This window comes from Urocitellus parryii, chromosome 10 (assembly GCF_045843805.1).
Source record: "Urocitellus parryii isolate mUroPar1 chromosome 10, mUroPar1.hap1, whole genome shotgun sequence".
Lineage (NCBI taxonomy): Eukaryota > Metazoa > Chordata > Mammalia > Rodentia > Sciuridae > Urocitellus > Urocitellus parryii.
Window position 1 is genome coordinate 6,705,015 of NC_135540.1, and position 12,069 is coordinate 6,717,083.

The 12,069-nt window shown below is 36.2% G+C and overlaps 2 protein-coding genes across 5 annotated transcripts in view; one reads left to right on the forward strand and one right to left on the reverse strand.

The window, feature by feature from the left end:
- The window catches only part of Abhd18 (abhydrolase domain containing 18), a 39,804-nt gene extending 28,662 nt beyond the window's left edge, over nt 1-11,142 (forward strand). For 2 of the 3 annotated variants that reach the window (XM_026390907.2, XM_026390912.2), the window contains 5 exons: nt 521-610; nt 1,252-1,353; nt 4,682-5,060; nt 6,210-6,372; nt 9,510-11,142. In XM_026390907.2, the coding sequence (XP_026246692.2) occupies nt 521-610; nt 1,252-1,353; nt 4,682-5,060; nt 6,210-6,372; nt 9,510-9,561 (786 nt within the window). In that variant the 3' untranslated portion in view covers nt 9,562-11,142. The remainder of the gene's footprint in view (nt 1-520; nt 611-1,251; nt 1,354-4,681; nt 5,061-6,209; nt 6,373-9,509) is intronic. The other variant, XM_077803283.1, reaches the window with a different exon arrangement.
- The window catches only part of Mfsd8 (major facilitator superfamily domain containing 8), an 89,513-nt gene that overhangs the window by 61,835 nt on the left and 15,609 nt on the right, over nt 1-12,069 (reverse strand). The gene's annotated exons all lie outside the window — the stretch shown is intronic.

Sequence of the window (12,069 nt, forward strand, 5' to 3'; positions counted from 1 at the left end):
AGGCTGCCTGGTGGACACTGCAGCACTGAGCAAGTCACACCAGTCATGAATGAACTCAGCCTGTCACCCTGCCTCCACCTCTCAGCACCTTTGCTCAGTGCTCACTCAGTAGAAAGCAGGTCTCAGCAAAGCATCTCCAGGTTTTTAAAATTTTCTTTTATACTTTATCGCTTTCTTCTTTTTTAATATTTATTTATTGTAGTTAGGCACAATATCTTTATTTTATTTATTTTTATATGGTGCTGAGGGTTGAACCCAGGGTCGTGCCCGTGTGTGGCACAGTTCTACCACTGTGCCACAACCCCAGCCCTTGTACTTCATTGCTTTCTGAGGAGGAAATTATGGTTGAATTTATGATTTGGGGAGTTTAGCAAGGTCACTAGACATGCTCATGGGTGTTTATGTTTATGTCTGATCTCAACTTACCTCAGAAAGTACTTCTTAGTATTGAATATTTTTAATTTTAATGAATAGGAACTTTAAACAGAAGCTCTCTAAACTTACTGCTAATATGTTACAGATGGCCTCCTTAGCAGTATCCAACTGGCCTAAGCCCATGCCACTGATTCCATGTCTGTCTTGGTCCACAGCATCTGGGGTCTTCACTACGGTAATTTAATGGCACTTAATATTTAGATAGCTATATATGTAATTAAAGATAATTGGGTTTGGGGTTCCTAAGATCACCTCCAGGTTTGGTGATTTCACCAGAAGGAATAACAAGACTCAACATTTATTTGTACTTGTGACTAAGACTTAGTGGAAGGATACAACATAAAATTAACAGAAGGAAAAAGCACAAGGCACAGGCCTGCACACGCTCCCTCACCCAGTGAAAACTCTCAATTGTGCTTAGTTCCTCCAGTGAAAAATGTGACAAAGCACGCAGAGTGCTGCCCAGCTGAGCCTGGCACCAGGGTTTTTAACCTAGTCAGCAAGTCAGGCATCCTCTGCCTAGCAAGAACCAAAATTGTAGAAGGGAAGCAGTGTTAAAGAGAAACTACATTGCCTGTATAAACAGCCTGGGCACAATGATCCACTCTTATCATTTAGGGGCAGTCATATCAAGGTAATGGAGTGCTTATTCCTCAAGTTCCAGACTCCAAGAAGGCCCAGCCTTGCATGCAGGCCTCCATAAGGACAGGCAATCTCAAGACTGCTGTTTTCACTCTTTTACACAGTAATTAATAAAAATAAAGGTATGGGGCAAAATATGGTGTCACTTGATCTTAATTTAGTTTGTTATTTTAGGGTGTATTGAGTAAATCAATTAATTGGAGGGAGCTGGAAAAGCAATATTATACACAGGCAGTTTATGAAGAAGAAATTATTCACATGCTTGAATACTGTGGAGTAAGTATTTTAATTTCAACATAACATTGGGGGGAAAAGTCAATTATATATTTAGTGATTCCATTTTTTTGTTGTTGGTTCCAAGGATTGACTAGGAATGCTTTACCATTGAGCTACATCCCCAGTCCTTTTTATTTTGTGAGGCAGGATCTCAATAAGTTGCTATGGGCCTTGCTTAATTGTTGAGCTGGCCTTGAACTTGTGATCCTTCTACCTCAGCCTTCCAAGTCATTGGGATTAGTGATTCAATTTTTTTTTTTTTTTTTTTTTTTTTGGTGGTACTGGGTCTTGTGCATGTGAGGCAAGCAGTGCACCAACTGAGCTATATCCCCAGCCCATAGTGATACAATTTTTAAACAGTATAGCCAATTTTTAAAGATATACATACTATTTTAATTTTTTTTTTTTTTTTTCATTTTTAACCTTGGGGACTCAGGAAGCTGAAGCAAGAGGATCAAAAGTTTGAGGCCTCCCTGGCCAACATAGCAAGACCCTGTCTTAAAGTAAAATGAAAGAACAAAATCTACCAAATTATGCTATGTCCATTTACAACTATACCACAGTCAATCCCACTTGTATATAATTATAATGCACTAATTAAAATAATAATAGAAGGAACATCAGAATAGTTGGATCAGGGGAGGGGAGAAAATGGAAAAGTGAAGGTAAATGGAGAATGAGATTAATCAAATTGTATGCACATACAAATATGCATATGAATCTCATATAATTATAATGCATCAGTAAAAAATAAATAAAATTAAAATGGTCCAGGGTGTAATTCAGTGGTGTAGCATTTAACTAGCATGCACAAGGCCCTGGGATCAGTCCCCAGTATCGCAATAACTTAACTATCCAATTGGAAATCCTTTTCATGTATCCTAAACACAGGCCTTCTTTCCCCAACTCTTAGTAATCATTATCCTGACTTTTATAATAACTGCTTCCTTTTATGTTTAAATAATTTTATTGTTCAAATGTGCATCCCTGGATACTAAAATTTCATGGGGTTTTTGTTGTTTGTTTTTTGGTTTTGTTTTGTTTTTTTTGGTACCAGAGATTGAACTCAGGGGTACTCCACCACTGAGCCACATCCCCAGCCCTATTTTATATTTTATTTAGAGACAACAACTCGCTGAGTTGCTTAGCACCTTGCTAAATTACTGAGGCTATCTTTAAACTTGTGATCCTCCTGTCTTAGCCTCCCAAGCCACTGGGATTACAAGTGTGCACCATCGGGCCTAGCTAGTTTCATGTATTTTTTTAATTGATAAATTTCTTCCATTTCTTTACAATTAATTTCTTAAAGAATTTGCCTATTAGACCTGTTGATTTGTCACATTCTAGATTTTTCTGATTATATCTCCTGGAACAATTCAGCATACTGTTTTATATAGCCTGTGAGTTCAGCAATTGGATCTAAAGCCTTGATTAAACTTGGTTTTGATTTCACTCACAAAGCAAATAGGCTTTGGTTGTCTTTTTTTTTTTTGTAGCCTCCACTGATACTTTTTTAACAAACATTTATTTTTTTAGTTGTCCACAATACCTTTATTTTCTTTATTTATTTTTATATGGTGCTGAGGATCGAAGCCAGGGCCTTGCACATGCTAGGCGAGTGCTCTACAGCTGAGCCACAACTCCAGTCCTCCACTGATATTTAATGGCTATGTCTTTTAATTCCTTGAGGATGGCAAAATGCTCATATTTTAATTATCTCTTTGTAATTCTATGGAGAATGAATTGGTTCCCTGTTATTCTTCAAGGGTGACTAGTTCTTTCCATGAGATGAAAATTTTTTCGGTTTCAAAATTACTGAGTCTTGAAGTTTCTGAAAGCAAAAGAATATTTTTACTATCCATGAGAACTTTTTATTTCTAATTATGACACAGTGAACCTCATACTTGTAAAGTTGGTCACCTTCTATATCCTCAAACAGTAGTTATTTGCTTAAGAACTTCATTATAGTCAGGCAAGGTGACACTTGCCTCTGATCCCAGCAACTCAGGAGGATCCCAAGTTCAAGACCAGCCCCAGCCACTTACCAAGACCCTAAGCAACTTAGTGAAACTCTGTCTCAAAATAAATAAAAAGGACTAGTGATGTAACTCAGTGGTAAGCACCCATGAGTTTAAACCCCAGTACTTAAAAAAAGAACTTTATTACAAAATAGCTTCACCTACTAATTGGTTGTATCCCACTACACCTGTTATCAGAAATATGTCCATATTTGAAAGCTTCTGAGAAAACTTACATGTATTTTTAAAGGAAAATTCATAAATTTCATCTGCAATGAACATGTATTCTTCCCCACTGCTTCTTGTCTCTGAACCAGTTCACAGTAATAAACTGTCTTTTCATTTGTGTTTTCCCAGTCAAAAGAAATTAAATTTCTCAATGTACCATTCTGATCCTTGTACTTCCAGGTTTTATATTTGTGGATGTGATTTGTTCTTGTTCTCAAGGATGTCAATATTTTTATTTGTTTGCTTTGAACCAGTTTTCAATTCCTTAGTTTCTGAAATAGATTATATTCATATAATAAGTCATATAGTTTAAACATCAAAAATGATAAAAAGGTAGCTGGGTATGATGGTGCTCACCTATAATCCCAGTGACTTTGGAAGTTGAAGCAAGAGGATTACAAATTTGAGGCCAACCTCAGCTATCAAGCAAGGCCCTTTCTCATAAAATAAAAGTAGGAGCTGGGGTTGGGGCTCAGTGGTAGAGCACTTGCCTAGCATGTGTGAGGCACTGGATTCGATTCTCAACACCGAATATAAATAAATGAATAAAATAAAGGTCCATCAACATTTAAAAAATATATAATAGAAAAAAAATTAAGTAAAAACGGGCCGGGGATACAGTTCAGGGGTAAAGTGCCCCTGAGTTCATTCACAGTATCACTAAACAAATGAATGAATGAATGAATAAACAAAAAAATTTCTACTCCCTCTTCTTGCATTGGCCTAAGTCTGTCCCACGAAACAAAAAACCTACTGTATTACTTTTCAATCGTTCAGGGAATTGTTGGTCCATATCCAAACCATACAAATATGGACTTTTTTCTCTTCTCTGTTTATTCATTTGTTTGTTTAATTTAGTGTTTATGTGCTGGGATTGGATCCAGATGTGCTCTACCACTGAGCTACATTCTCAGTCCTTTTTTATTTATTTTTGAGAGGGTCGCTAAGTTGCCCAGGCTGCCCTTGAACTTGTGATCCTACTTACCCCAGCCTCTCAAGCTAATGGGATTATAGGCATGCATCACCACACCTGACTAATAAAGCCCTATTTTATATTAATTTTTTTTCTTTCATATATTCAGACAGATTCCTTCAAAATGGGACAAGAGTTCGTGAAACGCTTCTCTAGCAGTGCAGACAAGCTACCTAACCTCAATCTAGTTTCTAGAACTATAAATTTAGACATGACAGACGAAGTTGTGTCCCAGAAACCTGCTGAGTGCCACAATTCTAGTAAAACTTCTCTGAGTGCTTCATCAGAAGGACTGTTGTTGCAAGATACCTCTAAGATAGAGTGCTTGGCTCAAACACTTAAAACCAACAAAAGAAGTTATACAGGTTACAGCCCTCAGTCACATCGCCTACTCAGCAAAGAACAAAGAAGAAACCATCTTCAAAAAGAGTCTTTGATATTTATGAAAGGAGTCATGGACGAATGTACTCATGTAGCAAATTTCTCAGGTACTTATTTTTATATAAAATTGAGAAGATGTCCTAATGTGTAAATATTTGTGACATATATTTAAGGATGCTTTACAGTTTTGTATTTTCAAAGGTATACTTTTTTGTTGGCTTCAGAAAGTGTTCTTCAAGATAAATTGGTCTTTTAAATGTATCATATTTTATTCATGAAAATCTAAGGGATTATTCATTTAAAAACTACATTGGAGGGCTGGGGTTATAGCTCACTTGATAGAGTGCTGGACTGGGTTCAATCTCTGACACCACACAAAATACAATTGGACCACTTAGGAAGATGAGTCAATAGGATTGCAAGTTCAAGGCCAGCCTCAGCAATTTTGTGAAACCCTGTCTTTAAATAAAAATTTAAAAAGGTGGGGCTTTAGCTCAGTGGTAAAGCATGCCTGAGTTCAATCCCCAGTAACAACAACAACAAGAAAAAAGCTGTGATCAACCAAAAAATAAAAAATATGTTGGAGGGGCTGGAGATGTAGCTCAGTGGCAGAGCGCTTACCTAGCATGTGTGAGGCACTGGGTTTGATCCTTAGCACCACATACAAATCAAATAAAGGTATTCTGTCCATCTACAACTACAAAAAAAAAAAAAAATTTTAAATATGTTGGAGCCTGGCACCATGGTTGCATGCCTATCATCCCAGCTATTCCAGAGGCTGTGGCAGGAGGATCAAATGTTTGAGGCTGGACTCAGCACCTTAAAGATCCTGCCTCATAATATTTTTAAAAGGCTGGGGATATAGCACAGTGGTAGAACACTTGCTTTTCATGTGTGAGAGCCGGGGTTCCACCCCCAGTAATGCAAAAAAATAAAATAAATACATTGGAGGGGCTAAGGTGTAAACCAGTGCTAGAGCATGTGCTTTCATGCATGAGGTCCTGGTTCAATCCCCAGCACCCAAAAAATAAAATAAATAAAACACACTGGATTTTATATCCTTGGAATATTTATCTCACTGTATTAGAAAGAATTATCATAGTAATGGTGACATTATGGTTGATTTTTAATTTAAAAGTCATAACTTGACTGATGTTTCACTTACTGTACTGTGTGGTGTGTTTATTTTCCAATATGTTTTAGGGTATTTATATAAAAATCTTAAAGCTTTTTAACATGTAAAACCCTATACCTAGTTCCAGTTGACCCAAGCCTCATTATAGTGGTACAAGCCAAGGAGGATGCCTACATCCCACGAACAGGAGTTCGGAGTCTACAAGAAATTTGGCCTGGTTGTGAAATCCGATACCTAGAAGGGGGTCATATTAGTGCTTATCTTTTTAAACAAGGACTTTTCAGGTAAGATGATTTGTTATTTGCTGCTTGTTTGGTCTCGGGTATTTTTTCCTCATTAAATACAAAAAAAAAATTTTTTTTTGTTTGTTTTGTTTTGGTATATTTTAGTCCTCTTACTTCCTTTTTACCTTCCACAAACCTCACATTGAGGTATTTTTCCCTCTTTCCCATTGTGTCATTTTTTTTTTTTTTTCTTCTAGAGAATTGGGATGGAAAGCCTAAATGGCTACCAGAGGCAGGCTTTATTGGGAGGTTTTACCCTCTTGAACTGTCAATGGCTGAGCCAGGTATGGCGGCTCAAGCCTGTGATCCCAGCTTCTGTGGCAGCTGAGAAAGGAGGATTCCAAGTTCCATGCCAGCCTCAGCAACTTAGCGAGGCCTTGTCTCAAAAAACAAATGGCTAGAACACTAGTGGTGGAACACTCCTGGGTTCAATCCCTAGTCCAAAAAAGAAAAAACGTATATGTATCAATGGGAAAGTGTTTTCGGGTATGGGAAGAAACACTGTTTTGTAGAAATTGTTTTGGTGTCTCAAGAACTTTTTTCATCCCACTCTAGCATTTTCTCAGAATGACCTGAGTATCTGTGAAATAGCCTAGCATTGGTTTTTTTGTTTTTTCTTTTTTTGTTTTTTTTAAAGAGAGAGTGAGAGAGAGAATTTTTTAATATTTATTTTTTTTAGTTATCGGCAGACACAACATCTTTGTTTGTATGTGGTGCTGAGGATCAAACCCGGGCCGTACGCATGCTAGGCGAGCACGCTACCACTTGAGCCACATCCCCAGCCCCGTTTTTTTTTGTTTTCTTTTGGGGTACTAGAGATTAAACCCAGGGGCACTTTACTACTGAGCTATATCCCCAGCCCATTTTATTTTTTATTTTGAGATAGGATCTTAGTAAGCTGCTTAGGGCCTTGCTCGGTTGAGACTGGCCTGGAACCTTCTGCCTTAGCCTCTGGAGTTGCTAGGATTACTTACAGGCATGCTCCATTTCACCAGGCTAGCAAAGTTTTTTAGTTAGAAGTGAATACCTTAAATGAGGAGTGAAATATTGATTTTAATGTTACTGACCTGAATCTACTATTTTATAATTTACAAGAACTTTTATAACTTTTAATTTCCTGATGTCCTGCATAATTTTTACTTCTATCCACATTTGATCATAAAATATATTATTAGAATGTATTTATCACTAATGATAAATTAGTGATTTAGTTAGTAAATTAGTTCATGTAAGTGCTTAGATCAGTGCCTTGTACACAAGCTTTCAAAAAACTTCCAGCTTGGCCAGGGTTATGACTCAGTGGTAGAGTGCTTGCCTAGCATGCGTGAGGCATTGAGTTTGATCCCCAGCACCACTTAAAAATAAACAAATAAAATAAAGGTATTGTGTCCATCTCCAACTGAAAAAAAAAAGACTGCCAACTGGGTAGCTATATAATAGAATTGTTTGTGAAGTGTTTAGCTCTTGTTTACCTAAGAAATAATTTTTTGTACATTGTTGCTTACCAAGTCCAACTTACAGAGGTCACCTTTTTGAGGTACAGACTAATTTTTCAACTCTGTAATATTTTGAAGAACATAATAAACTTTTCTTTTTATAGAATGATTTTTTAAAAACACCCATTCAGCATTTGAATTCTTGTCAGTTGGTAAGTGAGTACACCATCTATCCAGTATTCTAATGACCCTCTGGCAACAATCTAGGGTTGCTTTGATTGCTCAAGTCTTAAGTTCTGATAGGTATGTGAATGCAGAGGGCCCATATGCTTGCAGTATTGAATTTCCTTTACTCTTCAGTGTAGCTAAATGGGAACATGACCAAAAGACATTAGGAATAGTAGATAGTCCAAGTCGGATGTAAAAACTCAAAATTGGAAGGCATTTAAATAATTGGAAGGCATTTAGCCTCCTGCCCCCCACCAGTTATGCCAAAACTTAAATCGGGGACTGGGGTTGTGGCTCATCGGTAGAGCACTTATCTAGAATGTTCGGTTCTGGATTTGATCCTCAACACCACGTAAAAATAAATAAAGGTGTTGTGTCCAACTATAACTAAAAAATAAATAAATATTTAAAAGAAAAAAAAACAATTAAAGCAGGCCAGGTTGCCCAGCCTGTAATCCGAGCAACTCCAGAAGCTGAGGCAGGACAGCAAGTTCAAGGACTACCTGGGCAACTTAGACACTGTCTGAAAATTCAAAGGGCTGGGATATATAGCTCAGGGGTAAAGCACTCTTGAGTTCATTTCCCATTATTGAAAAGAAAACTGTTCCCAACATATTAAGTCAACCAATTAACAGGCTGTCAGTTTTAAAGATAATATTTTTATTGGGCTGTGGGAAATGCTTAAATAAGTAGGATGTAAAATCAGTGTGATTTCTTAATTTTTATATGACTTCCTCTCCTTTCCATATTTTAAGATTTTCTGGATATTCTGTAGTGAAAATGTATTGTACAATAGCAGGGAAGCCCCAAATAAGTTTTAAAAATGTTTTATGGGAGACAGAACAATTTGCCAATTCCTTTTCAATTGAAATTTCAAAATAAATTAATTAACGTAGGAAGTCAGGCTTTTGATTCTGGAATCAGTTGTCAGGCTCTCTCCCCCTCTGAAGAGAGCTGGCATTCTCCCTTGAGTGTATATTCTTTGCTTTACCCCAAAGGCATCTATGGCGATGGCCCCCATTCCCTTGAATATGTATCTACTTTCCTAAACTAGCCCATCTATGTCTTTAAAAAAAAAAAAATCAGTTGCCAGGAACATGTTCTTAGTAATAATCTGAAATACATTGAATCCCACATTCTGAAAAGTGACATAATTAATTTTCAACAAAGTGACAAAAAGATAATGAAAAGACACCAGTTTTTATCTTACCACTTACATCTGCTTTAAAAAGTGCTTTAGAAAAAGATGCTCCTGGAGACATCAGCAGTTGACATCTGAGGTTTTTCCAATCATGTAGGTTATATGGATGCAAACCCTGCTCCACCTGATCCCTGCCTCTTCTGCAGCTGTTTGGAAAGGAAATTAGCGTGGGAACCACAGATAATTTTGGAAATACTTTCAGTAAAGGGGTTATCTGCCCCCACTTCCTTTTTACTAATTACTTACAGCTTTTCCTCCATATTTAATTTTAGACAAGCCATCTATGATGCATTTGACCGCTTCCTCCGTAAATATGCCAACTGATTGGATCACTGTGTTATGCAATCAGCTAGCAGTTTTTACAAGAGAAATTTTTATCCTGTGACAATGTGAAGAACAAGCAGACAGCACTGGAGTCTGGAATTCAGTGTTGCAGATCAGTCACCTATAAATTCTAAATACATTTCAGTAATTTTAAAACAATGTTTGAATTAAATAATCTTAAAGTATGGTGTTTCTGTTTGTGGGAATCCCATATGCTCAATATCTAGTCTATTATAACTATTTATGAAAACTTTATATTTTCAATTATGAATAAGTTATTAATTTAAAATAAATGTATCCATGGGAACATGTTGTTTTGTTTTGTTTTTTCCAGTGCTGGGGATTGAACTCAGGGCCTAACACATGCTAGGCAAATACTTTACCACTGAGCCATATCCCCAGCCCAAACCTATAAGTTTTTAATAAAATTGCTAAAACAAACAGATTGTTATATATCAACCTGTACTGTATGCCCTTATATGACATTTCTGCTATTAACTTGAGAAATATGTGCATATTTTTGATGCGTAGTGAACTTCTACTATTTTCAACTCTAGTTAATTTTCTGCCATAGAAATACTTGTGATGTGTAAAATCAGTCTTACCTTTGAATTCTTAAAAATCTTAACTGCTTTGTAGACAAGTGCTTTTTAATAATTAAAGTGATTGCTGAATTATAAATAAGATGAATTTCACTAGGCTAGACTTTAAAATTTTACCAAAAATTAGATTAGAAAATCGTGCCAAATTTTCACTTTGCCAGATATGGTGGTATACACCTGTAATACCAGCTGCTTAGGAGGCTGAGGCAGGACAATCACAAGTTTCAGCAGCCTCAGCATCTTAGTGAGACACTGTCTCAAAAATAGGACTAGGGGTGTTGTTCATTGGTAGAATGTCCCTGTTTAATCCCCAATACTGAAAAGAGTTTCAATCCATGAAAAATGGAAATGATTAATCTATTGTATTAACTGATGCTTACTCTAATATTTTCTTGTATTCCTAATCTTCAATTTGCTAAACATCTGACTTTAGCCCAAAATATCTCACAGTTTTGACTAATTTCAGAATTCAGTAACCACAATAAAATTGAGTTGTCCTATGGAAACCTCATTTTGTAGAAAAACTTTATATACTATAGTTACTAATTTTTTGTAGGGGATTATATGGCTAGATTTGGTGGTTTCCTGTGTTTAACTTCTTTAGCAGAAAACTAAAATGTTAAAGAAAATAAGTAGAAAATATTGTTGGGCATCGTGTGAAGGTTTAGAGTAAGTGTATTTAAGTTTTGTTTATTTGCAATCTTTGTTGTCACAAATTATTTTAAAATATGTATTTAATCTAGTAAGGATAGATGAATTAAAATGTGCCTTTGCAGCCTTTTTAAGGATTTTATCTGTAATACTTCATCAACTTAATTCTTACAACTATTTAAAAATTATTAATGTGAGTTCATTGATGGCAGACTAAGTAGGGACTTCTATAAAACACACTAACAGAGCACAGCTGTTAGCTAAGGCAATTTTAAATGTTCAGACTAGAATTTTCAGTTTTAAGTGAAAGTATAAAACCTCCTGAAGTTCTTCCACAAAATACCCTTTAAAGATGAAATTTAAATTTACTGACAACTGAATTGCAATGATTTTCTGTACCATGTATGTAGTAATGTGATATGATCAAATATTTTCTGAACAATGGCTTTAGTAAAATCAGTACTTTATTCTTTTTCACATAAATATTTCTTATTAAGCAATAACATATTATGGTGTGTGATTTCTCTACAGGTAAAAGAATGAAATTTTGATATAGCTTTAATTAACTCTTAGGCATAGCTGATTTTTCCCAAATAAAATGTGAAAGTTCATTTTAAAAATTTCATCTCTCAACCAGATGTTTCAAGAACATTTTCATGTAACTGCCTAAATTGATTAATTCAAAGAGCAAGATATCTTTCCTTACAATTTTTAATCTGCTCCCGGCAAAGTAGTGTAAGTTCTCTCTCTTTGTGTGTCTCTCTCTCTCTCTCTCTCTCTCTCACACACACACACACACACACACACACACACACACACACACACACACGTATATGTATATGTATATATTATATATAGTCTTTGAGAAGAACTGTCTGCCATTTGAGAAATAGGTACAGGAAATGTCAGAAATTCATGTAGACCCAAGTAGCAAACTGGTAGTCCACACAGGCCAATTTGACCCATAGTATTTTTATTTGGTATACATAATGTTTCAAAAGTGTTTGAGGCGGGTGCAGTGATGCACTCCTATAATCCCAGTGGCTTGGGAGGCTGAGTCAGGAAGATCACGAGTTCAGAGCCAGCCTCAGCAAAATCGATGTGCTAAAGCAACTCAGTGAGACCCTGTCTCTAAATAAAATACAAAATAGGACTGGGGAAAAGTTTCTGGGACTGGGAGGATAACTCAGGGGTGCAGCACTTGCCTACCATGTGTGAGGACCTAGGTTGGATTTCCAGCACTGTTTAAAAAAAA